This window comes from Coptis chinensis, chromosome 8 (assembly GCF_015680905.1).
Source record: "Coptis chinensis isolate HL-2020 chromosome 8, ASM1568090v1, whole genome shotgun sequence".
NCBI classification, from domain to species: Eukaryota; Viridiplantae; Streptophyta; class Magnoliopsida; order Ranunculales; family Ranunculaceae; genus Coptis; species Coptis chinensis.
In genome coordinates this window covers 75,501,772-75,529,439 of record NC_141463.1, presented here as the reverse complement: position 1 = coordinate 75,529,439, position 27,668 = coordinate 75,501,772, and the positions used below count along the sequence as shown (strand labels likewise).

The 27,668-nt window shown below is 39.1% G+C and overlaps 3 protein-coding genes and 1 long non-coding RNA gene across 4 annotated transcripts; 1 reads left to right on the top strand and 3 right to left on the bottom strand.

Moving 5' to 3' along the window:
* Nucleotides 1-224: 224 nt before the first annotated feature.
* On the bottom strand, nt 225-1,515 carry LOC147483068 (secoisolariciresinol dehydrogenase-like). The gene is made up of 2 exons (XM_086577658.1): nt 1,358-1,515; nt 225-1,270 (listed from the first exon to the last, which is right to left on the bottom strand). Exons 1-2 carry the CDS (start codon nt 1,393-1,395, stop codon nt 475-477), a joined length of 834 nt encoding a protein of 277 aa, XP_086433784.1. The 5' UTR covers nt 1,396-1,515; the 3' UTR covers nt 225-474.
* A 1,797-nt stretch (nt 1,516-3,312) lies between these two features.
* On the bottom strand, nt 3,313-7,701 carry LOC147483067 (secoisolariciresinol dehydrogenase-like). Its single transcript, XM_086578128.1, has 2 exons — nt 7,545-7,701; nt 3,313-4,575 (listed from the first exon to the last, which is right to left on the bottom strand). Exons 1-2 carry the CDS (start codon nt 7,580-7,582, stop codon nt 3,786-3,788), a joined length of 828 nt encoding a protein of 275 aa, XP_086434254.1. The 5' UTR covers nt 7,583-7,701; the 3' UTR covers nt 3,313-3,785.
* A 6,966-nt stretch (nt 7,702-14,667) lies between these two features.
* On the top strand, nt 14,668-17,239 carry LOC147483066 (uncharacterized). Its single transcript, XR_015205115.1, has 2 exons — nt 14,668-15,978; nt 16,822-17,239. It is a non-coding gene; the product is annotated as an uncharacterized LOC147483066 (long non-coding RNA).
* An 89-nt stretch (nt 17,240-17,328) lies between these two features.
* Nucleotides 17,329-19,389, bottom strand: LOC147483065 (uncharacterized). Its single transcript, XM_086578129.1, has 2 exons — nt 19,135-19,389; nt 17,329-17,660 (listed from the first exon to the last, which is right to left on the bottom strand). The coding sequence occupies exons 1-2, from the start codon at nt 19,246-19,248 to the stop codon at nt 17,562-17,564; spliced, it is 213 nt and encodes a 70-aa protein (XP_086434255.1). The 5' UTR covers nt 19,249-19,389; the 3' UTR covers nt 17,329-17,561.
* Between the last annotated feature and the right edge of the window lie 8,279 nt (nt 19,390-27,668).

The window sequence follows — 27,668 nt, the reverse complement described above, 5'->3', positions numbered from 1 at the left end:
CACAAAAGCTAGGAAGTTTTTTTTCGATAAGTTGGAAGTATTCCCAGAGTAAACATCCTAATTTTTTCGTCTAAGTTAAGACTGTTTGCACTCCACTTTCATTTGAGACACCCTTTCTATTCCCAGACCTAGTATTATATATATAGGGTAGGTTTTGGGTTCGGGTTTATCGGGTGTGGGTTAGTTAGTTTTTTGTCGGTTTTTCATGTCGGGTTTTGAATCGGTTTTGGGTCCAAATGAACACCCCAAGGTATCGGTGGATTAATGTATGTACTTACAAAAACATATTGAGACACTCACAACATAGTCGTATTGTTTTTAAAAAATAAACTCAACTGGGGATGTAAATTTTTTGAAAAGTATAGTACGATTTACAATACAAACTGTAAACATTTACGGCATGGAACCACCGAACCAAATAAACTCCAGCTTCAGTGATGTCTAAGACCTTCCATGGATTGTCCATGTGATACACTAAGAATTACATTCTTTTATAGCCTCGCCTAATGAAGGATTTGTCGTGCTATAACCCCCATCGACCACAAGGTCAAGTCCACTCACATACCTGGACTCGTCACTACCCAAATACACAGCTGCCTCGGCCACATCTTCAGGCTTTACTAAAGTCCCTTTCAAGTTTGCTGACCTATACACCACCTCCTCTGCCTTCCACGCATCCATCCCTGCCACACTAGTAAGCAAGGGACTTGCAATTCCAAAAGGAGAGATACAATTAACTCTAATCCCATACTGTCCCAGTTCAGCACACAAATTCTTCATCAATCCTACCACAGCGTGCTTTGAAGCAGCGTAAGCACAAGAAGCCTCGGTAGCAATTACTGGAGAGACACTCGACGTAAACATGATACTCCCTTTCTTTGCAGGAATCATCACATTCGTCGCATACTTGGCACCCAAGAAGGCACCATACACATTCACATCAAAAATATTTTTGAAATCTGTATTATCAGAACTTAGTCGATGTGAATCACTTTTGGCAATGATACCGGCATTACTAAACATGATATCAACTGTACCATACTTGGACTTGGTAAAATTAACGGCATCCTTAACTTCATTTTCTTTAGTTACGTCGCAATGGATGTAGGAAATGGTTTCATCTCGACCTAGTTCTTTGCAAAGTAATTGGCCAAGAACATCTTGATTGTCGGCAATGACTACCTTAGCACCATACTGAGTGTACAATCTTGCTGTGCTCTCACCAATTTCACTTGCACCACCAGTTATGAGTGCCACCTTACCTTCTAACCTGAAAAACAAAGAAACATAGTCATATACTTGAAAATTGTTTTCCAATAATGAGAAAGTTGGGTGATCAAATTTATGCATTAATTACCTTTTGAAGACGGGGGTTACTAAAGAAGCACCCTTCATCCTAGATAGAACTGGAAATGCAAAACGTTTTGTTTTTGTCTTTATGGACTTGTGGGGAAAAAATTGTTTTAGATTTAAGATAAGTAAGTAGGGACATGGGATTTGGTCATTTGGCTAGTAGACAAAAGTTTAGGTCATGTTTTCTGATTTGTGATTAGTGATAAGAATAGTTTTTCATCGGTGAACTTCAAAGTTAAAAAAAAAACTATGTGCTTCAGTGCTTATTGTGGACACTAGTACTGTTGTTTTCTGTTACTAGTCATAAGAACAGTATTTGATCGGTGATTGGCAAACCTTCAAAGTTCAAACTAATTCATACCATGCGCGGTGTCTTTAATAGTTTTGGCCCATAGGATCCAAAACTTTTAGACAACTTATCCTGCATCTGCACAGGACAAAATCATCCTGGTGGTACATTTTTTTTTTCTCAATAACCAAAAATTTGTATTGATGAAAGGTGGTTGGGGGGGAGTACATGAAGAGTTACTTACAGTCTACGCACACAGTAGCACTATAAAAACTTAACAAAACCTATAATAAACATGTTCTGGAACCTCCCATCCTGATGGTACATTTGAATCCATTTTCACATTTTTCCTGCATCTTTGCATAATCTGTGAAGTACTTTGTCTCAATCTGCCCAAAAAAACACTGCCCATTTTCTTCTTCTTTCTCTCTTATTTTAAGGTGCCAACCTAGCTTCTTATTTTGCCAATCTTCCTTATGTGAGGGATAACACCCAACATGAGGTCCAAATTCTTCAGAGAGATAACCAGTAACATTGAGGCTCCTTGTACAGAAGCCCCTGTTATTATAAATAACGCTCTGCCTTGGGTGGCTTCTATCGGTGTTTCCTGTTATTGCTCATCGCGTATTTCTCCTAGTTGTTCAAAGTCCATCTTTGTGTTCAAAATGGAGAGCGAGAAATTCTATACGATGCCACATCCTGGAGGCCAATGTGGCTCAGAAAATAGACATATAAAACAATGCAACTCCTAGAGATGGGTGAGCGTTTGTGTTTATGTGATACCTAATTCTCCAGCTGGGAAGTATATCTATGGGTTTAGAGGACTGCACAAAGCAGGTTTGGGATAAAATACACATAATCAGCATTGAGCCAATGGTAGCAAAGCGTTTCTCTCTCTTTGGTTTATGTTCTCATCCACAGCCATGGGTACAAGCTTTGTCGCTCAGTAATGACGAGTTGTTACTGAAGTTTGGAATATGGAATTTGTTCGTTTACCATCTCAAGTGGAATACCTTCAGGAAAGTTAAAAGCAAATTTACTATTGTAAGCTCCCTCGTCACTCATACTAATAGCCTTGCCTCTTTTTCCGCGGATAGTGTAATCTCATTGTGAGCTCAAGAAGCGAAATAGGAAATGATTTTAACTTGGTGAATACATTGTTCTCATCTAGTCATCTACACCTAGCTGGTTGCATGTTAACAGAGAACTTTTTTGACTCTGCAGATTATGTTTCGAAATCATCGCGTCCCTTTTTACTGCACAAATACTAGATCTGCAACGTAGTGCAAAATCCCCCAACAGTGGTATGTACAGATGTACTGAAATTGTTTGTTATCATTTAGTTTATTTTCCTGGATGTTGGATTGGCCATATAATTAATCCTCAACATATTTCATGTCTACAGTTTATGCGGTATAGGAATTGAACTTTGGCGATTAATTGCATTTAATTAACAAATCATGTTACAAACTGAACAACTCAACTTTTTACACTAACTCTATCAGTGAGAAGGAAGAGACCTCGTTGACATAGTTATCACTTATCACTTAGCTAGCTAGCCAGCTAGCAGCTAAATGTTCTTATATATGCAGAAAAACAACGACAACAAGTTTAAAGAAAACTAGAAAAGATATATTATTACAGACAGACTATATATTCTTTGGCATGAATTATTATGCTATGAAATTGAATTTCATTAGAAATTTGCGTCTTTCTTGAATAGTACGTGGACGATAAGGTTATACAAGTGAATCAGACATACAATTTCTATATAATGAAACTCGCATAGAAAAAAGAGTGATAGCCCAGGTGGATGAGATCATCGGTGCACTTACCGTACAGAATCAATCAGAATTTTGATTGAAGACGCGCGCCCCTCAAAAAATTCATGGATTCTCTTAAAGGTGGATTGCTACTCCACAAATTGTGTTTTAAAACCTTGGAACGACTTGTGCGCTTAACTATTGCATTAGCATGCAAGGCTTCTTCTCACCACATATATAACATACTCTTATTAAAAGGAATCTATTGTCGTAATTCGTAAATCATGTATTCTAGAGGATTTCATATCTTGGATTAATGGAAAACAGAGCCACACCTGTTACTCCTTACTACACATCTTGAGGCAGGACTCAAAACAATTTCATGAATCTCCGTACTTAAATATACCGAACGATGGATTACCAGCTGTGAAACCCCCATCAACAATGAGATTATGCCCACTCACATATTTAGACTCCTCACTGCCAAAATAAAGAGCAGCATGTGCAACATCTTCTGCTCTAAGTGCCAGCCCTTTTAGATTGGCAAAAGACTCGCTTACTGCCTCAACTCCTTCATCATCCAACTTCATAAACCTCTTAGCTAAAGGTGTTGCAAGTGCATAGGGAGACAAGCAATTAACTCTAATACCGAACTGCCCAAGCTCAAGTGCTGCATTCTTTGTTAGTCCAACCACAGCATGCTTTGAACAACAATAAGCATGGGATGCAGCAGCTCCTACAACTGAGCTGACACTTGCAGTAGAAATTATGCTACCACTTCGAGCAGGAACCATGACTCGTGCAGCGTGCTTAGTGCAGAGGAACACCCCAGTCACATTTATACTTAAGACCCTTTCAAAGTCGGTTTTCTCATTGTCAACAATTCGTGGTTTGAATTGATCACAAATACCCGCATTATTGAATATTATGTCGAGTTTCCCATAGTTAGTAACAGCTTTATTGACTGCATATTCAACTTGAGTTTCATCAGTGACATCGCAGTGGACATAAGAGGCCGAAGCAGGACCAATGTCCTTACAGACTGAATGTCCTAAATCATCTTGGATATCAGCAATGACAACTTTTGCACCATGCTGGCTGAATAACTTCGCTGTACACTCACCGATACCACTCGCACCACCAGTGATCAATGCTACCTTTCCCTCTAACCTGTACAATATACGACTTAGTTATGTGCTATGGATCATATGGTTGTTGAGGAAATTTTGATACCGTGAAGTCTGAAGAAACCAGCAAGTGATAAAGCTTAATAAATGTTTAATATTAGTGAAATATTAATTTTGTGAGGATTCATGTTGATTCGATAAAAACTACAAGGGCATGGCACGTTATGCATAAAGTTGGACCGGATACAATTCAAGAAGGTGATTTAATCGGACACTCATCAAATTGCATTCGGCAGACTCCGGCCCAAGCCCGACAACTAAGTCCAACAACAATAGCCCAATACACCCTCCACCTCAACGCATACGGGCTACTATTTTTTTCAAAACTTTTTAGTCGATATCATCTCTCTCGCGAGACTGAACCCCAAACAAAAAAAAAACAACAAAAAAAAACTTTGAGTTTTCTGTCGTGTTCATACTTCGAGTGTTGAGTTGTGAATCAACAATGGGAATTGAAGGTTGGCGACTTCACCCAATTCGAGTCGTGTCCCGTTTGAGTATATACTCAAACTTTGTTGGGTTGATTAAACTTGATTAGGTTAATTAAATTTGGTTGGGTTGATTAAATTTGATTAGGTTGATTAAATTTGATTGGATTGATTAAACTTGATTGGGGTGGAAGATTGGGTTGATTAAACTTGATGATTTCAAACTTGATGTTTTTTTTTGGAGTTTGGGTGGAAGATTGAGTTGATTAAACTTGAGTTCGAGTTTGCCCAAGCTTGATGAAGTCATTTCGAGTTTGGGTTGATTAAGTGGAAGTTGATTTTTAAAATGAACATTGTGACAAACAAATCGAATTTTTTAAGTCCAAACGATCCAGCCATGTCGCCCAAGATAGTTCCCAAACGACCCCGCCATGTTGTCCTGGAGACTACCCAAACGACCACGCCATATCGTATAGCTAAAACTACATAGTGAGGTCGTTTGAGTGTACATTCAAACTACATTGCGAGATCGTTTGAGTGTACACTCAAATGACATGGATAAATCGCGTACACTCAAACGACATGGATAAACCGTTTGAGTATATACTCAAACAACATGGCAAGACCGTTTGAGTGTACACTCAAACAACCCGGGACCATTTGAATGTACACTCATACGACCCGAGAATTTCGTTATGACAAGACCGGTGGGATTGGTTGTTGGGTCTGGAATTTGATGTCAAACTTGTAATATATATTTTTTTGGAGACCCTTCAAGAATTCAACAATGCAAGTAAATTTGGAATTCATTCAAAATATAACAAGAGAGGCAATTGAATGGGATATTATTACGAATATGTCAGTTAGAATGTATTAGATATACTTTCTTGTGTAATTGCAGAAAAAACTGCACTATTTGCCATTGTTGATGCTGAGGACCATAGTTACAGGCTTACAGCTTAAGCTAGTATCTCGTGTGTTTCTATGTGACAGTTTAAAATACATGTCCTAATCTTCAAAAGAAAACCACAAACTATTGGCGAACACAATGAAAATCTTATTAACCATCCAAAAAAAAATGAAAATCTTACTGGGTATAAATGCTTGTGGGCTTAACCATTGTGTGCTAAGGATATCTGTTATTGTCTTGTTGAGGAAATGTACCTTACAATGTGTGATTCCAGATTTCATTGTTAACCAGAAAAGTATCGAGCGTGATAATTGTTCAATCCGTTACATTTTATTTTCACATGTATTTGCTTTAATTTGATCCGATCTCATTAAAATAAAGAATCACCAAATCACATGGAACCAATATGCATTGCTAAAAGGGCGCCCTTGCTAAAATACTTGTGTGCCTAATTATTTAGTCCTAAGAATATCTGTTATTGTCTTATTGAGGAAAGGTACCTTACAATGTGTGATTCCATATTTCATTGTTAGCCAGAAAAGGATTGAGCATTGTAATTGGTCAATCCGTTACATTTTATTTTCACATGTATTTGCTTTGATCCATAAAATTAACCAAATCACCTAGCACCCATATGTCATTGTTAGGGCATCTCCAATGGGGAGTATAAACCGTATAGAGTGAAAATTTTACACCCCAAATATAAAAAAATTCTCTCCAATGGGGGTGCTAAACCGTAGGTAATAGTGTATTAGCTAATAGAGAGGGTGGGGAATTCCCCCTCTCGCTATTAGTTAATAAAAAACCCGGACGTCACTTAAAATAATATCTCGCTTTAACTTAAAACTTCGGACACGCCACTTCAACACACGTTTTGAAGCTTTATTTTTTAACTTCGGAACTCCAAGCGACGGACATCTTCTCGTCACCTCCGACGCCCCAGGTTTAAATTAAAGAGGGCGTCACTTGGAGTGACGTCCGAGTTTAAAATCTATTTTTTTTACACTCTTCCATTGGAAAGTATAGAGTGTGGATATTTATGAGCTATACAATACTATACAATTAAAGGTGTAAAATCCTAATGGCACCTACGTGGAGCCTAAGTGGAGGTGTAATTTTACACCCCCCATTGGAGATGCCCTTATGTGTTTTTCTTTTCTTTCTATTTTCTTGAGTTAACTAGTATTACCCAATAATCATGATATTTGGGGATATCTATCTGGATTTCAGAGAAAGATATATAAATATTACGATATGTTCATAAATATATACGACTGTAAATATCGGTGATATTAACGATATTTGTGATATTTATAGATATTTAGAGATATTTGGCAATATTTTGTGTATATAACAATTTTATTTAATATTATTTATCATTATATTTCAAATAAATATAAATAATATATCAAAAAATATCCATAATATCTATGATATTTGGAGATATTTTGGATATGTCCACGATATTTGCATGTGATACAACGTCAAATATCCTTAAAAAGAGAAATATATCCACAATACATATCCAGAAATTGAATATCGATAAATATCCATATTCTGATATTTTGTACTATGAACCATAACATGGTAGTTAAAATGAATAAACATGCTTACCTTCTGGATACTGCAGAAAAAACGGCACTGCTTCCCATTATTGATGCTCAAGTATACGGAGGGACTATTTTTCTTACTTACAAACTAATAAACACCCCCTTATAAACTTAGTCCACTGGAAGAAGACATAAAAATGCCTTGTTGCTTACTTACATTAAAATAGCCAAAAACATGTTCTCTCATGTTTGAAGAAGAACATAAGAGTCACAACTAACGACAAAGTCATTCGTGACTAGAAAAATATACTGTGCAGATAGTCGGATACAAATTAAAATATATTTCGTAAATAATAAAGTAGGGGAGATCACTATTTATGCTTGACCACGTTCTTATCCAAGTTAATAACACATAAATTATGCTCAACAATGTTCAGAGCATAATAAAAATTGTACCCAGGTGGTGGAGACGTGGAGTTCATAACTATTGAGATTCAGCAGCCTTGTAAATCTTGATGCCAAGTTCAATAATAATAATAGTTGTAGTAATCTGATTAATTGGTTTGGCTAGGCACAAAACAAATTTCTAACCATTATGCCAATGAAAATACTAATGCTTCAAGCCTTCAAGGGCTATGCCATGGTCATTTACTTTTTCACTGTTTTTAGAGAATCGAGCTGAGTAAATCGACGGTGAATGTTGGCCAAGCAAGGAAGCGTGTTTAGTGAATTTAGAGTTGATATAAAATTTATATTGTACTCAACGCCTCAACTCAAGGAAAACGATACAATAAAAGATAATATGCCCATTTTTTGTGTACATTGTACCATTCTAATGCGGTAATTTCCACGATTGAAATGCCGTCCATGGAGTTCACAGGAGAGGAATCTTTCGCTTGAATAGCAATGAGTCGAGGCCATGAGAAAAAGGACAAGGTAATAAGTTTTTCTCTACTTCCTGTTTTTATGCCATTGAGATTACTTGGTTGGCATCTTAATTTAACATACCTGGATATTGAGGCCTTTTTTAAGTTGTTTGTTTAATTACTTATTTAATTCTATGCCAAAACCTGAGGACCTGAGCTATATTAACTTTTAAAGAGGATAGTTTTGAGAATGCACAGAAACGTGATGGCCATCCGGTATTAAGAGATAAACTCTTGTTTGGTGGCATACGATCGATGTTTATATGTTGGTATGTTTGTGTGCACCCGCCTACCCGGTGGGTTATGTTCACCAAGTGTTCATGATTGTAAGGTTTATAGTCTAGTGTTGTTTTATTAGGATTCTCCTTCTAATGATCATACAATTAGTGAGAGGTAGGTAGCTTTTTGAAGTTTGGGTAGGGTCTTGTATTATCCATTTAACCCTGTAACTTTTTCAAATATAAAAAAAATAATAAAAATAAATAAAAATTAAAGAGGAGAGTTTGAATCTTGAGTCAAATGCATGGCCGTGTCCTGTGGAAATCAAAAGATTCCACAGCAACTATGTAAGTTGACTACGATCTATTGGGGCTTTGAGGTGTTGGGCTTGGTCATATGTAGTCAGGGCTGGGTCAGGGCTGGGTCAGGGTTTTGGGTGGTCCTAGGCAAGCTCCAAAAATAGGGCTTGGCTCAAACTAGTGTACGTTTTGTTTTGTTTTTTTTGGAGAAACACCAAAAATACTAAGAAAAAGAATTGAAGAAGACAAGTGGTTTTTGTTTCCGTTTCGGGCTTAGTTAGTTGGGCTTTACTGACTGGGCCGAATATTTAATGTTTTAAGCAAAAAAAACATAAAAACGTGGGCTAGAGACTTAGTGGACAGTGGCCATTCACTAACTGGGCCAAACTTTTAGTGTTTTAAGCCAAAAATAAAAATAAAACTTGGGCTAGTGATATAATTGGTAGTGGGCATGGTCCAATTCGGGGCCCTTATTTTTTGGCAACAAGTGGGGCCCTTACCCACCGCCTATGTTGACTATGGGTCAAAGCCGCCCCTGTATGTAGTCCATAATTCCCAACTCCATCTCGAAAGTCGATGAATGAATGGAGAGTTCAACCAAATAGTTACATTTACAGGAATATATAGAATTTTCTGATATGCTTGGAAGCAAATGATTGAATGAGCTTCAGTTACGGCTGTGTTTGTGTAAAAAGTTTCAGTGTGAATTTGAGCTAGAATGGAAATTGTTTTGATGTTGACTGCTGCGTAGGGAAGTTTCTTCGTTTCCATAGGTTCCCTTCCCAAAATATGCAAATATATTTAGGTAAATGCTTTAGAATTTAAAAATGACAATAAAGCTCTCGCTTAATTAGCTACCTTTTTGTTAGTATGGTAATGTTGGCAACACCTAGAACACGTTCTTTCCTAGTTTAAAATTACTCTTTTTAAGTTTCTATGAAACTCCTATGAAGCAAACTAGCACAACCCATGTAACTTAGTAACTTAAATAAAAGAGAAAGAGGATATTAACTATTTCCAGAAGGATATGATGTTAAAGAGGTGAAAGAGGGTCTGAATCTGGTCTAGAGTGTCTGAATCTGGTCGAAGTATGAAATTTGTTTAGAAGATAACCTTGTCAAGGTAGCAGAGTTTTTCATTGCAATTCATGTTATGAAGAAGGTTTAACTGAATCAGGTTGTATGGGAAAAGAAAATGCATCATCTGAGTTCAGCCACATCCATTGTACCAAATAGTGATGCACAATCATTTCAAAACCTGTTCCAAGTCTTAAATCTCTCTCATAAGCATCATATTATCTATGAAAAATACTCCCCCCTATCAAAAACTTGTTTTTTATTCTTTAAATGTTTCCATCTTCATCCTTTTAAGTCCAATCATTATCATGATCTTATCATCTTTTTCTATTTAAAGCTAATTACTAAAAGTCTTTACTTCCTAACTAGTTATGTACATATCTTCCTTGTTCTTTTTGTTTCACTCTTGCAAGAACATTCCTTTACGAGGCATAAGATCCACAAGCCCACTATCAGCATTAAGTACAGCATTTTCTCAAATTTCAGCGTTCTTCCAATCGGTTTCAACAAAGATACAGCCAATACCAAACTTTCTAAACCCCTTGAAACATCAAATCTTGGACCCACTTTTTTTGTCTTTCAGCACACCAAAAACTAAGTTGTTAATTCAAGCCATCAACCCGCTGAACAAACCAACCTAAAAATATTTGGGTACAATCTACAACCTATCATTTTAACCTTTGATTGGTTATTTAAACAAAATCTCTGACATCCAGATCTGGGTATATATATTATGGATCACATAACACACTCTTTATCCCACTCACTGATTCTTTGTTACACTGAAGAAGAAAAACTTCCTTATGAAATAATGGACATTCCAAGAGACTTGTTAATGCAATCCCAAGCACGTTGGACAACCTCACTCATTGGGAAACTCATATCTGATGTTGAACATCACCCAAATGAGATTTTACATGTTGTGAGATCGAAATAGAACTTGAAAAAGAAACTGGACATCGTTGTTCTTGAAGGAAATCTCTTCGTTTTTCTATTTGAAAAGGAAGCTGATAAGGCAAAGATTATAAAGGATCAACCTTGGCAAATATTAGGTTATCTTATGGTCTTGAAAGCATTTTCACCATACACTGTACCATCCACAATACGGTTTGCACAACCCAATATGGATCAGCTTCACGAGTCTAAAACTGGAACATCAGCTCCCCATAGTAATCGAACGAATCGCTCCCGCTGGCAACGCACCTAGAGATGCTGATGGATACTATGCTAGGGTCGAAGTTAATATCGAAGCCCCGATCACCCAAGGAGTTATGGTTAAAACAATCAGCCAAGGACCAGTTTGGATCTCCTTTGTGTTCATAGGTATGCCATATCACTCTTGTAGAAGATGCTTCAAAATCGGCCATGATACCTACTATTGTAGCTTTCCTGAACCAGGTCATGAAACTCATAATGAACCCACTCCTTTCCTCTTAGAACATTATACTCAACCACAAAATGCCCAAATTGTAGTGGTTGAAAACCCAACACCTACTAACATGACCGTGGAAGCTATAAATCATCACAAACTCTTTTTCGGAGGAGCTGAGGCATGTGTCATTTATACTCCAAACGATGAACCACATAACCCAACTCTCAATGTGGGGGCCTCATCATCTAAAAGTATCTAAAAAAAAAGGGGGTTTATCAAAAATAGAACAAGGGTTGATCCATTTTGAAGAACCCACACCAATGGAAACTGCTATTGTTATGGGTCATCTTATCCAACCACTAGCCTTTTTCCCTTCAGGCCCAAATCCAAACCCCAACATCATAATTCCAACCATAAGCTCACCTACCAAGAATCACTCACCACCAAACCAGATCACCGACATCTCCATCCAAACCAAACAAATCACTGAAGAAACACCATCCTACATCCAAATCTCATCACCGGAATGTGATGGAAGAAAATAAAACCCAAACTGGAAATGTCAATAAAAAAGCTATACGTCGCAAGAGTAAGGGGAAAGGAAAGTGTACTGAGCAAGATCAAAAACCACCCAAGAAAAGAAAGATACAACTTTCAATCAATGAACCAGCTCTTTCATACAATACTAATGAAGATCCATACATCCCAACTCCTCCACTTCAAAATCCATCAATCAATCTACCAGGAAAATTAGATCTGGGACAAAATGCACCTTTTACCTCAAAAATACGTGTGGCTGATATTAATGTGGAGTTTGTCTTGGGATATGATCACCAATCCGGTTGTAAATCAGATTTTACTTTCCCAAGGTGTAGTCTTGCACTCCCTTTGGGGAGATATCAACTTGAACTTAAGAACACTTCCTTCGGTGGTTAAACTCCCAAACTTTGAAGATGAAAACCAGGACTTACAGATGGAGATAACAGAGCAATCCCAGATCCTAAGTGATACATTTGGAGATATCATTGTTGAATCATCACAAACCAATGTCCCTTTTCAGTTGAATGACGAACTAGATGCTGAACTTAATGCTGATATGGATCAAGCTTTAATTGCATCTTATGCCTCGCATAGGGATGTTCTTTCTATTCAAGCAACAAAGGTACCATATCAACCCCTTTTTAATTTAAAGCTCTTACCTTTTCTTCATACATATCTATAATTCGTTGCTTGAATTCATATATACATTTTCTCTGGCTTGTTCTGCAAGATACAAAGCTAGTTTGATTATTCCATATCTTTGCAATTCTCCTGAACATATGTATGTACATCATGCTGATTTTATTTTGGTTAAGTCTTATATATTACTATATAAATATATAACCTTTTCATATATAAATAATGACATCATTATTATTTTACCAAATAAAAATAGTTTGTGGTTCACTCATATGGTACAATGGATCTATCAAAAAAATTCAGAGTATACCACCGGAGAAGCTCTATCTGGGTGGGAGGAACCCCAAAATTTCATACAAAGGTATAATCAGACAGTCAAAAGTTCTTAACCTATTATGAAGGCACACAGGGTGTTAGTTTGGTTTGTGTCTGTACCAGAACAGACACCAGTAGTGAATAGATGAAGATCCTAAGCTGGAATTGTAGAGGTTGTGGGAATCCTGCAACCATTAGGCATCTGAAAAATCTCCTTCTCTCCCATAATCCTGATATTTTGTTTCTCTCTGAAACAAAATCGAATTCTAATCACATGTCATATATCTCACATCATCTGTCATATTCTCATTTCTTTACAGTAGAACCCAAAAACACTGCAGGGGGACTATGCATCTTTTGGAAAGATGGTGTCAATCTCTCAATCCAAAATTCTTCCATAAATCACATCACAACTAATATCATCTTAGGACCTCTTTTTCTTACATGGATTGCCTATTTCTTTTATGGCAGTCCATACAAAAATTGTAGAAACTTGAGTTGGAATCCTATCAGAGATCTTGCAAATCAAACCAATAATACACCTATTCTTATTATTGGAGATCTAAATATCATCCTCTCTTCTGATGAAAAAAGTGGTGGGAGACCTTTTGTACATAGTGACTGCCAACCTACTATAGATATCATTAGAGACTTGGCTCTGCTAGACTCGGGTTTTAAAGGATACCCCTTTACTTGGTCCAACAAGAGAACTACCCCTGACAATATCCAAAAAAGACTAGACAGAGCACTCAATAATTCTGAATGGAGCCTTCTTTTCCCATAAACTATGATCTATCACTTACCAGCCACTGTATCTGATCACTCACCCATTCCCTTAAATACCCAGCCATAATCCCATGATTTTCCTAAACCTTTCAAGTTCCAACATATGTGGATAGAACACCAAGACTATCACAACATCATTCATAAGGCTTGGAACAGATCAAACACCAAGACTATCACAACATCATTCATAAGGCTTGGAACAGATCAAACACCAATCAAAATTTACATATATAATTCCCATAAGATGCCTACCCTTATTCCAAAGCATCTCATTTCCACAAAAAAAGCTCTAAAATTTTGGAACAAAAATGTGTTTGGAAATGTTTTTCAAAAGATTAATCTTTTGGAAAAGGATTTGTTATATATTCATAATCTACAACCCACTAGCAATAATGTTGCCTTAGAAAAAAATATTCTTATTGAGCTTGACAGTGTTCTTCTTCAAGAAGAAAAACTATGGCAGCAAAAATCTAGAGATAAGGATCTTATTGTAGGAGACAGGAGCACAAAATATTTTCACATCAAAACTTTGAGGCATAGGAAGTTCAACAAAATTGAATGGCTAAAAACTGACAATGATAAGTGGATATCTTCTTATAAAGCCATTGGCCAATCCTTTGTTTCTCATTTTGACTCTCTGTTAAATAAGGATAATTGCAATCCCTTCTCTGCTACTTTGACACATATTCATAATCTCTTCCATAAATCCATCTCTTTTGAAAATAATCTAGATATTTCAAGAATTGTGTCCACTGAAGATGTTAAAAATACTACCTTCAGCATTGGGGGTCTGAAATCCCCTGGGCCTGATGGCTTCCCAGCCATCTTTTACCACTCCTCTTGGGACATTGTTGGTCATGATATTGTAAATATGGTCAATAAGTTCTTCACTGATGCACATTCTCTGGATAATATAGGTCACACTAATATTGTTCTTATTCCAAAATGTATATATCCCACTTCTTGTTCTGATTATAGACCTTTCAGTCTATGTAATATATCTTATAATTAAAATAATTTCAAAACTCTTAGCTAACATACTAAAGGAATACATTGCACCTTGTATTTCACCTTTTCAAAGTGCTCTTGTCCCCAATAGGCAGATAACTGACAATATTATTTTGGCACATGAGATTATGCATAACATGAAGCATAAACAAGGTAAATCTGGGGTCATGGCCATCAAGCTTGATATGTCCAAAACTTTTGATAAAGTGAATTGGCAATCCCTTCTGTCCATTCTTAGTTCTATAGGGTTAGATTCTCATTCTGTTAATCTTGTACATCAATGCATATCCTCCCCCAACTTCTCTGTTTTGGTTAATGGTTTTCCTTTTGGTCATTTCAAATCCACTAGAGGATTGAGACAAGGAGACCCCTTGTCTCCTATTCTTTTCATCCTTATCATGGAAGTTCTTTCTAGAATTCTCAAAAAGAAAACTGATGATAAGAGTATTCATGGTATCAGTATATCCAGATATAGCAAACCCATTTCCCACTTATTGTTTGCAGATGATGCTTTTATTTTTTGTAGAGCTAATATGACTGAGGCTGAGGAGCTTTTAGAAGTTCTTAGGTCCTTCTGTGACATAACTGGTCAAGAGATAAACTTTGAGAAGTCTGGCATCCATTTTAGTAATAACATTCATCCTGAGATTGCATCATGCATCATGAAAACCCTTAACATGATATCTATAAAAATTGGTGAAAAATATCTTGGTTTCCCCCTGTTTCTCGGACAACCAAAATCTGAGATTTTTAGTGGTATCATCACTAAGGTTAACAACAAATTAGCTAACTGGAAGAGTAAATTACTTTCACAACAACAAGAATTGTCCTCATTAAATCCATTTCATCAGCTATCCCTACTTTTCACATGAGCACTTTCATGTTACCAACTCATACCACCTCCATCATCAATGGTTTGCAAAGAGATTTCTGGTGGGGAACCTCCAAAGGGAAAGCCCACCCTCTTTATCTTAAAAGTTGGAAGTTCATCTGTCAGTCAAAAAAATCAGGTGGGATAGGTATAAGAGATATGTCTATTAACAATCAGGCTCACTTGAGTAGGATTATCTGGCAAGTTATAACTAATCCTTCTTCCTTGTTGGCTGAACAACTCAAAGGTAAGTACTTCCACAAAACCTCTGTCATGCATTTCATATATAAACATGGTTCCTCTTGGTTCTAGTATAACTTTCAAAATTGCTTGAAATCTATTATTGACAACTCTATTTGAAAAGTAGGTCTAGGGCTTCATATTAGCATATCGAAGGATCAATGGATACCAGGCCTCAATAATGGGAAAGTTCCGGACAATAACATTGTAAATACTGCCTTCACTACTGTCTCTAACCTCATTGATCATAATACTAGAACTTGAAAAACAAATCTTATATCACAACTCTTTGATCCTGACACTTGTATACACATAGAAAATATCTTTTTGTCTAGGAAGCACTTGGATGATAAAATCATGTGGATGCACACTGATAATGGCACACACTCTGTGAAATCTATGTATAATGCTTTAAGTACTCGTTTTCAAGTGAATCCTAAAAGAACTAATCTTGCTTTCTGGCACAATGATAACAATCCAAGAGCTGGACTTTTTGTTTGGAAGTGTTATAATAATATGATACCCACTAGAGATCAACTTGCTAATATTCTATTTGTTCCTGATAAAAAGTGTCTTCTATATAACATGAACACTGAATCCATACACCATCTTATGCTAGTATGTCCTTTTACACAGGTTTTACGGTATGCCACACCTTGACACTTCAGACTAACCCATTTTGCTAATATGAAGGTAGAACATTAGAATGATAGGTGGTTTCAACCACCAAAAGATTGGTTGATTGAAAAAAATGCTTGGAAACACTTCTGCCTATTGATTAATTGGGAAATTTGGTTAGAAAGATGTGAAGTATACCATACAAAAAAAAAAATATTTTCAGACTAACAAAAGTGGTTAGTGATTACTTTGCAGGCCTGAGCAACACTGACTTGCAGGTTCAAAGCATTAAATCTGCCACAAAGATTGCATGGAAACCATCTAAACAAAACTGCCTTAAACTAAATGTGGATGCAAGCTATAACACAACCGACTCGAAAGCATTTTTTGAATATATTTTAAGAGACTCAAAGGGGTTTTTTCTGGGTGCAGGAATAGTTGGAGGGAATTCCAAAAGTACAGAAGAAGCGAAATGCAAAGGACTGCTCAAGACCTTGGAATGGAGCAGGAAGTTCGAATGCCGAGAACTAGAAGTAGAAGTGGATTGTAAAGCTGTTGTTGACTATCTAAAGCAGCATAAAACCAGTTTATCTTGGAACTCAATGTTAATATTAGATGATGTAATAACTTTATTGTCTACTGTTGGGATAGTGTCATGCAATTGGGTGCATAGAAGTGGTAATGTAGTAGCACACCAGATCGCAAGTTTTGGAAAATCTATAGCTAGGGATGTGGAATGGTTAGAAATTCCTCCACCTTGGCTAATGGATATCCTTGAAAAGGATTGGATCAAAGAAGTCTGTAACCTGGACATGTACATATTTCCAATCTATATATATATATTTATATATGTTAATTACCAAAAAAAAACAAAACCACAACCCATGTAATATAGAGAAGATAAAGTTCGCTGACTAACGAACTCATACCAGACCGAGATGCACAATTTACGTGTTATTCTAATTTCACAAAGTTCAATTCCTCTCTACAGAAAACACGAGTAAACTGTAAATTTCGTATGGATCTCTTATTTAGAAACAAACATGGTTTTGAGTTATGACTCACAAAGCAAACAAAGCCAGCCAAAACAAGGTCCTTACCAGTTACCAATACACTTTCTTGCATCTGTTATGAGAAATGCAAACAGGATTAGCTAAGATGTTTGTAGTATTTTACTTGGTTTTCCCACTTTCACTTTCTTGAGATTCTTTGTCATAACCAAAGACAAACTTCTTCACTGAGCTTTCAGCAGATTCTATTTTCTTCTTGATCTGCAATTGCAACTTCAGTGTCAGAACTTCAAACAGCATACAAGGTCGGACAAGTAATAGATCACAACAAAAATAGAGTTCCAAAAAACAAAATAAACAGACACAGGGAAGAGAGAGAAATATAACAAAATCAATAGAGAAAGAAGGTATGTTGTTAGGGTTATCAAAAAAAGGAGAGGGTATGTTGTTAGGTTTGTGCGCCCCCTACGTGATCAGGTGTGTGACTACTTGTGTATAATTTGTGAAGCACCTAAAGAGGTTGCTGTGACCCATAATCCCTTTCATATACAATGTTGGTGCACTGGCTTTCTACAAGTTCGAGCTTTTAGACTGTCCGACGATTCAACAAGTGGCGACTCGTGGTCCCTTCAATTTACAACATTGGTGCACCTCTCCAGAAATTCGAGCTTTTAGAGCAGTTGTGTCGTAACATGGTATTTGAGTGTTCAGCTCCTAGGAGGTCCAAGATCAAGTTTGCTGACCAACATACAAGAAAAGGTTCATCTAATAACAGTACTGTTGAGGGAGTATCATTGGTTGTGTGCCTGCCCCTATGTATACTGCTACTGGCTATAGGTGTGTCACTACTCGGGTCTATGACCTGCAATCACGCTGAGAGGGAGGGTTTTGGGCTTGTGGCCCAGATCCCCTTAAAATCCTTTGCTGGTGCTTCTCTCTATAAGTTCATGTGGAATAAGCGGTGATTCAACAACAGCTAACTTCAAATCACACTTCAGCTATTACATATTGGAGTGCCACTAAAGTGACTACATTCTTCAGATGTATGGAAAAATGATGTTGAGTAACATCATAGTTGTCTTATTAATTCTCCAAAAGACTACAAGAACTAACACTAGACAAGACAATATTATCCATCCCAGCAATTGGATTGCACAAGGCAACTCTAATATAAAACAACAGAAGAGTTTCTACAAACTCAAACACAATTTCCAATACTAGTCTTGAAGTAATTAAAGTTTCGCTTGTGGAAATACAAAATCTAGTTCGAGTTTTCCCCTTGTTGAAATTCCAACGTATCTGCTATTAACAACAATACCTCCTAGCACGCCTAGACAAGACAAAACTTCCTTCCTGTTCTTTTGCTAGTAGCATTTTCTATTTGATATCTCCCACACTATGAACACCCAACTATGAATCACCTCAATTAAGAAAAAAATTGAAACTAAACACCTTACCTCCTACTACCCACAATGGCTTCAAGGACATTGGCAACCCTCGTATGTTCCTACTACCCACAATGCCTTGAGTGTACGGGGGGACATTAAACCACACGGCACATAGGAAACTCTTAACCTCGATTTACAAGTTTTGCACAATAGAAAGTGTTACTGTTTCTCTAGTCTCTTTCAATTTTCAAAGTAAACGTCAGTTCAGGGTTGTGAAGAACACACTTCCCAATTTTACAACTAATTAACTTTCATCATCGGAAACAAAAACAAAAAAGAAGACTTACAGGGTCAAGGATATTGGGTTCGGGGCCATAATCAGCAGTAAGCAGAAAATATGAAACAGTTAGAGTTGACACAATTGTTGTTATTCTGACCAGCTTTTGCGTCTTTGGGTCCATTTTCTGTGTGTTTTTTCACACTTGAACTCAACTGAACTATAATATGTAGAATGAGTAGATCAGTAGAGTTATTTGAGATTCCAGACTAGTCCTTGGGCTTCTTTGACCCCATCTTTACAGTTTGGACCCATTTTGAGATTCCATATGTTTTACTAGTTACTACCAAGTACCAACAAAACGTCATAACCTCCTAGCACGCCAGAGCAAGATAGAATTTCTGTCTTGTTCTTTTGCATGTAGCATTTTCTATTTGATACTATGAACACGTACCCAACTATGGATCACTTCAATTATGAAAAAAATCGAAACTCAATACCTCACCTCCGATCCTACTACCCACAGTGGCTTCAAGGACATTGGCATCATCTACAAAAAAAGTATGTTCCAACCCCTCATATGTTCCTACTACCCACAATGGCGTCAGTGTACGGGTAACAATAAAGCTATATATTTTCTTAAGTCTAAACCATATAGGAAACTCGCTCTTTAGCTCGATTTCCAAGTTTTGCACAAAAAGTGTGATTGTCTCTTGAAAAAAATCCAACAAGGTAAAGAACCCATTAAGAAATCACCCAGTAATTCCTCAATAAGGAAAACCCCTTGTTAGGTTATGGAACCGTCAAGCTTTGCTCTGGTGTCCGACCATATTGTCGATCTTCAGCATGTTTTCATTTTGAGAAGAGGGCCCGCCAGCTTTTACTACAACCCGGACCATTCCAAGGCATAAAATCATGTTCTTGGAAGTTGGACACGAAGAAGGTGCGCACACGCTTTCCTTTGCCTTGTCAAAGGCGCGCACGCACTCCACCTTTCTGGAATTTTGACAGTTTGTCGATATTTCGGCCCAAAGCCCATTTTCTGACCTTTTTCTATGTGTATCTATATAAAGGAAATAGATTAGGGTTTTGAGACAACTTTTGAAAGATTCATTTCATGTGAATTGTGGGAGCTCTATTGAGCTAGGGTTTGAGTGAGGCCTCTTGTTCTTGATTCTAGAATTACAAGAGGTACCTTTGACCGAGGACCGTCAGTACCTTTGGATTTTAGGATTCCAGAGAAAGTGTGGAGCAGGAAGGATGTGAACCTTTCCCATTTGAGAGTGTTTGGGTGTGAGTCCTATGTGCACACTAGTGACCAAGCTAGGAGTAAGCTTGATGTCAAGTGTACCTTCATTGGATATGGCGATGATGATCTTAGTTATCGTTTTTGGGATGACCAAAACCGAAAAATTATTCGAAGCAGAGATGCCTTGTTCAGTGAGACAGTTTTGTACAGGGACAGAAAAGAAGCACAGCCTGTGGAGCCGATTACAGATAGTGGCACTGAGTATGTTGAGTTGGAAAGCTCTGATATGAGTCATGGTGTTGTAGAAGTTCCACAGTCAAATGATGATAGTAGTGACTCGGGTGAAGAGACTATGCCACCAAGTCCATCTCTACCTCATGCACTAAGGAAGTTATCCGGAAAATTGTACCGAACATGAAGTATCCTCCTTCCACCTATTTATTTACTGATGATGGTGAACCTCATTGCTATGATGCGGCATTGGAGGTTGGTGATGCTAGCAAGTGGGAGCTTGTTATGTATGATGAGATGAAGTCCCTTGTCTTTAGTGTCACTTGGGAGTTGGCCAAAGTACCCAAGGACATGACTCTACATAGCAAATGGGTGTATCGAGTCAAAAAGGAACATGATGGTTCCAAAAGACATATGGCAATGATATTCTCCCCAAATACTTTTCAATTAGTGTTTAGTATTGTTGTAGCGGAAGGTTTAAATCTTAAGCAGTTAGATGTGAAAACTGCTCACCTCCATTGTGACCATATTGAGAAGATTTACACATGACAACTGTTAGGTTCCCTACGGAAGGATAGAGAGAATATGGTGCACAAGCTGAGAAAAAGCTTGCATGGTTTCCAACAAGCCCCTAGGCAATGGTATATGGTTTGCACGCACCCGGATATATCCCATGCAGTGGGAGTTGCTTGGAGGTTTATAGCTAACCTTGGCAAACATCATTGGGAAGCGGTGAAATGGATATTAATTGTGTTATTCATGGAGTACCACAGAGACATGTCTATGTCATGGTAGGGGTGTTGTGAAGATGAAGTTGAAGTGTTCAACTTCGTCGGGTCTTCTTGCTTAAAGACCATGTTGGATGAGCCGAGTGTTTCATTAGTAAATTGGATTTGGATTGAGTTGTTACAATTGAGATGTGATGGGCATGTAGAATCTCGAAGGTTCCAAGTGGGAGATTGTTAGGTTATGGAACCATCGAGCTTTGCTCCGGTGTCCAACCATGTTGTCGATCTTCAGCATGTTTTCATTCTGAGAAGAGGGCGCGCCCGCGCTTTACTACAGCCAGACCCAAGGGGCGCACGCGCTCATGTTACTAGAAGTTGGACACGAAGAAGGCACGCACGCGCTTTCCTTTGCCTTGTCAAAGGCGCGCTTGCGCTCCACCTTTCTGGAATTTTGACAGTTTGTTGATATTTCGGCACAAAGCCCATTTTCTCACCTTTTTCTATGTGTACCTATATAAAGGAAATAGATTAGGGCTTTGAGACAACTTTTGAAAGATTCATTTAATGGGAATTGTGGGAGCTCTATTGATCTAGGGTTTGAGTGAGGCCTCTTGTTCTTGATTCTAGTTACCTCTTGTAAACTCTCCAATCTTTACTATAAAAGAAATTCGACTCTTGTGTGGATATAGGTAACATTTACCGAACCACCTTAAATCTTTGTGTCTCTTTGCATTTACTTTTATATTTATTGTTTGCTATGAATTGTGATGATCAATTAGTGATTTTGTTTTGTTGAGTTGGTTGTGATAACTACCAAAGTCTTGGGTGAGTGACTTCCTTGGTGTGATCTCCAAGTTGAAGTCATTTGGGATTGAAAGTAACTAGGTTGAGGTGTGACTTCCTAGTGAAATCTTCCAACACCCCTATATAGCTAAAAAACAGTAGAAACCCAACAAGGTAAAAGAAAAAAAAAAACACAAACACAAGTGTGAGGGAGTAATATTCATATCTAATTAAGATCAGGCGCGCGTCCAGCATAAGCAGAAATATCCTACCGACCTCATGTCCTCGTCCTCCGAGTTCGCTTCATAAGCAACTCGCCTTATGTAGGTAGTCCACTTCAGCTCATGCTACAAGCAACGACATCATCATCCGATCTAAGATGTTCGTCCTACTAACTCACTCCAGAAGGATGCAGATCGCACGGACGAACTCACGCAGAATGTTCTATCTCATGACATCACCTATCTTCTAGAAGCAATCATTGCTAAAGCCATACTTACACATTCCATTACCGCAAAATATGAACCACTGTAACCGCTCCTCATCATTACAGAAGTCCTACCAACACCATTGATACACTCCTTCTTAATCTCAACCATACATCTAGCTTGTCAGTACACGTGTTATGTGGATCCTCATGTTCAACAACTATAAATACCCCCTACATGAACTACGTCAGACCTGATTCAACTCTCCCCCCCCCCCCATAAGTGAGAGCTTGATACGTAGGCAGTTCGCTCATAAATGAACTCGGTCTTTCCCATCTCCAAACCTATTCTCCTCTCTGTCACATTTGTAAGGTAGAACTAAACCACACCTTTACATTGGCACCGCATGTGGTCTCTATTTCTTGAGAAACCATTTTACAATAAACAAAAATCCTCAAGCCCATGAAGCATGGCAAGCCTCGAAGCTTAAATCCAGGGTTTAGCAAGTCAACTAGGTACAATGAACGAGCACATCACCTTGCTCAGGCAGGAGAATGTTACACTACGAGCACAAGTGGACGCGCAAAATCCACCTGGTGCCATAGCAGAGGATGGTATCAACGAAGTTAATCAGCAGATCAACGAGTTGTCACAAAGAATTGATCAAAATGCAGTCAAGAAGGATGCCACTCAAATCATTCAGAAGATGCTAAAGACGTATCGGGCGTCCCCTTTCACTGCTGAGGTGCTCAGTAAACCTTCCCCTCTGGATTTCGTCCAACCAAACTTTGCAATGTAAGATGGAAGCACATGTCCCGGTCAACACGTGGCTCGTTACATTCAGAGCCTCGCACTCTATAGTGCCCAGGAGTTTGATAATCTCCATTGCCATCTGTTTCCTGCCAGCCTGAAAGATGGCGCTCTCGATTAGTTCTTTTCACTCGAGCCAGACTCGATAAAGAACTTCGAGAATCTCACCGATCTATTCGCTAGCCAGTACATCCACAACAGGCGTAAAAAAGCAGATCTAGATTCACTTTTCCAGCTCTCACTAGACAAAGATGAAACCATCCGCGCCTTCTTAGGTCGGTTCAAAACCGAACTACTTTGCATGGAGAGCGGCCTCAAGGAGTCATTTGCCACATTAGCATTCACCAACGCCGTGTGTACATAACATAGTGCTCTCCAGATCGCTCTTGAAAGAACATCTAGAAACTTTATCTGAGTTGTATGCTCGAGTAGACAAGTACATCAAATTGCAAGAAAGCCTGAAACGTCAAGGCTTAATATAAGATCAAGAAGTGCCAGCGATCTCTGATGATGCCCCACCTACAAAAAAACGACCCAGACAACAAGGACAGAAGTCTGGAAATAGAAAACCCAACAGCTGCGAGTTCGCTGTACTCACCCGATCTCCCAGTTACATACTTGAGAAGATCAAGAAAGCTGCATACTACCGACTTGAGGTGCGGCAGCCAGAGGATCGACTAGGCAAGCCCTATTGTGCCTTCCATCAAGCAAAATGTCATGATACTAATGAGTACTGGGGGCTCAAGCACTACTTCCAAGACGTCTCGTCGAGTCGGGTCATATCAAGCATTATACCAATATCGCTGATGGCGACCTGCGCCATAAGCTCATGGCTCGCAAAGAGCGCATCAGATCTTCAGCTTGCCACAATAGTCAAGCTCACTCCCGTAGCAGAGGACGTCCCAGCGACCGTTCCCGTCATGACCGTCGTCAACACTCATCTGACAGAGATAATGACAGGATGATCAACATGATCATGTTCCAGGATGATTCTGTTACATCCACTAGAGGAAAGAGGAGACGCATAGGCGCTCTTTAGGAAGTATATCACTTCTCTTCTCAGGCAGCACCTACTCCACGCAGTTCAGGTCGCAGTTCAGGCAACATAACTTTTACGGAGGTCGACCTCAACAAGGTTTGCCTCCCCCATAATGATGCCCTAGTTGTCCACGTCAAAATCAGCGACTGGACAGTCAAACGTATCCTGGTAGACCCAGGTAGTTTATGTGACATCTTGTTTTATCATACCATCAAAGAGATAAACCTGCCCAGATCGGTCTTCATAGATACAATAGCCCCTCTCTATGGATTCAATGGCTCTGGAGCCGACCCAATTGGTGACATCATACTCCCTATCTATGTTGGATCTAGGGAGGACAAAGTCAGCATCAACATGAGACATCCACTCGTCTTACAATGCCATCATAGGACGTCGCTGGATCCATCAAATGCAAGCTATACCATAAAAACTCCATCAGGTACTTCGCTTTCCCGGTCCCAGAGGTATGATGGAGCTTCGTAGCAACCAGCTAGAGGCTTACCACTGCAATCAGATCCTCTCAGCGAACAAATCCGCTGGGCCTTCTATCCGAACCAAGAGCGAGCCCACCAGCTACACGATGGCCAAAGATTTAATTGCTGAGGTCAAATCCAAAACGCCAAAGGAGAACGTTGGGGGCTTTATCAAAAAAGTCAATCCACCTGTCAGGACCCCAGAGGTCGCCCCAGCCCCTGTTAATCCACCAGTCAAGACCCCAGAGGTCTCCCCAGTCCCTGTTAATCCACCGGTCAGGATCTTATAGGTCGCACCAGCCCCTGTTGTCATGACCACAGAGGTCGCATCAGCCCCTATTGTCGTAACCACAGAGGTCGCCCCAGCTCCTGTGGCCAAGACCTCCATTCCTCAGATCGACAAAGCATCACCCGCGACCAACTCCATAGAGGTCGCCTCAGCTTCAAAAGCAGTAGTTCAGACTGAAGAAAAGGAGCAAGTGAACCTAGGAACCAAAGACGATCCCAAGTTTGTCTATGTGGGGGCTAACCTTGACCCTACTCTCAAGGCACAACTTGTAAACTTTTTGTCATTGAATAAAGATGTCTTCGCTTGGTCGTACATCGATGTACCTAGTACAGATCCTAGTATTGCACGTCATAATTTAAATGTCAACCCCAATGCAAGGCCAGTCCGTCAGCGAACTAGGAAACTATCCCTAAGATTTCAAAAAGCAATTAATGATGAGGTCGATAAACTCAAAAAAGTAGGCTTCATCAGAAAGGTAAACTACCCAGAATGGATAGCTAACATAGTAGCAGCCCCAAAAAAAATGGTACAGTTCGCCTTTGCGTAGACTTCACCAATCTCAACCAAGAAACTCCTAAGGATAGTTTCCCCTTGCCAAGAATCGACTGACTCGTGGACCAGACCTGTGGCCAAGAACTCCTGTCATTTATGGATGCATATAGCGGCTACAACCAGATCCCACTCGTATAAGAAGACCAAGAGAAAACCTCATTCATCACAGAGCAAGGGATCTACTGCTACAACGTCCTCCCGTTCGGCCTCAAGAACGCTGGAACGACCTACCAACGGCTCGTTACTGACATGTTTCAGGATATGTTAGGGGACACCATGGAAGTCTATATAGACAACATGGTGGTTAAGAGCAAGAAAGCGGTTGATCACCTCACTCACCTCAAGCAAGCGTTCTCTAGGTTACGCCGAACTCAGATGAAGCTGAATCCCGAAAAATGCCTTTTTGGAGCATCCTCCGAGAAATTTCTTGGGTATCAAGTATCACAACGAGGAATTGAAGCCAATCCATACCATATCCGAGCGTTCTTGGAAATGCCCGATCCAAAGACAAAAAAACAAATACAGAAACTGTCAGGAATGGTGGCAGCTCTCAACCGATTCATATCAAGGGCGTCAGACAAATGCTGACCTTTCCTACAGCTTCTAAAAAAAGGGAACAATTCTCATGGAGCGAGCAATTCCAACAAGCATTCTCTACGCTAAAAGAGTACCTGAAAACACCACCTGTCTTGGCAAAACCAACAAATGGTGAAACATTGGGACTCTACCTCGCGGTCTCTGACTTTGCTATCAGTTCGGTCCTCTTCAAAGAGGACCAAGGATCAGAAAAGCCGATCTACTTCAGAAGCAAGACGCTAACACCAGCTGAAAAGAACTACTCTTATATTGAAAAAGCAATACTCGCATTACTATACTCTGCCAGGAAGTTCAGGCCTTATTTTTAAGCACATCCACTCAAAGTACTTACTGACCTCCCACTGAAGAAGATCCTTTTTAAAGACAACAAGACAACTTGCATGGCGGTCTGGGCAGAGGAACTCGGGGAACATTACAACGAGTTCGTCACACGAACTTCTCAGAAAGGACAGGTCGTTGCCGACTTCCTAGTAGACTTTCCTATCGACGACATGAACTGGGAGCCAGAAATAGAGATCACATCCACCAAACAGCCAGACAAGTCAGCCTGGTCACTCTTTGTAGATGGTTCTAGCAATCCTGGAGGGAGCGGGATCAGAGTCGTCCTAGTGTCACCAGATGACACTATGGTTGAGAAATCAGTTCGCATCAATTTCGCGACCTCTAACAATAAGGCGAAGTACGAAGCTCTAATTATAGAACTTAGAATGGCACCACAGCTCGGTGTCCAGGAGCTACAAGTCTTTAGTGACTCGCAACTGGTTGTTCGCCAGATTGTTAAAGAGTACACTACCCATGAAGGTAACCTTTCTAAATACCTTCAAGTTGTTAATCAGTTACTTCATTCTTTTAAGAAAGCCACCATACACCACTTCTTGCGTGACGAGAATCGCCACGTGGACAGTTTAGCCTATCTGGCTACTTAAACACTGAATTAGACAATTACTCATAGAAGTAACAGACCGACCTGCTTATCAAGATGAGCATGTCCTGGCAATCAACGACTTATGCCTGCTTATCAAGATGAGCATGTCTTGGCAATCAACAACTTATGCCCACTCTTTGATAGTCAGATGAGTCAAACCTGGATGCAACCCATCATATAATACATCCAACACGGCACAACCCCAGAAGACCATACCAAAGCCAGACAAGTTCAATACCAGGCACGTCGCTACTGCCTAGTAAACAACAAACTATTCAGAAAGTCTGCGGGTGGACCTCACTTGAGGTGCATTATCCCAGAACAAGGTCAGTTGAGTTTTGCAGAAATCCATGAGGGAGAATGCGGGAACCATGCTGGAGGTCGCTCTTTGGCTCACAAAGCGATCTCCCAAGGTTACTTTTGGCCACGAATGCAGATCAATGCCAAGAAGTACGTACTAAAATGCATCAAATGCCAAATATTCGGCCACAATATCATCC

Excerpts from the sequence above, each read along its gene's own strand:
- LOC147483068 (XM_086577658.1), bottom strand. The coding sequence starts at position 1,395 with ATGAAGGGTGCTTCTTTAGTAACCCCCGTCTTCAAAAG. Across the intron at positions 1,271-1,357 it reads GTAACCCCCGTCTTCAAAAG|GTTAGAAGGTAAGGTGGCAC; the intron begins GTAATTAATGCA and ends TTTGTTTTTCAG.
- LOC147483067 (XM_086578128.1), bottom strand. The coding sequence starts at position 7,582 with ATGGGAAGCAGTGCCGTTTTTTCTGCAGTATCCAGAAG. Across the intron at positions 4,576-7,544 it reads TTTTCTGCAGTATCCAGAAG|GTTAGAGGGAAAGGTAGCAT; the intron begins GTAAGCATGTTT and ends TATATTGTACAG.
- LOC147483065 (XM_086578129.1), bottom strand. The coding sequence starts at position 19,248 with ATGGACCCAAAGACGCAAAAGCTGGTCAGAATAACAACAATTGTGTCA. Across the intron at positions 17,661-19,134 it reads AACCCAATATCCTTGACCCT|ATCAAGAAGAAAATAGAATC; the intron begins GTAAGTCTTCTT and ends TTGCAATTGCAG.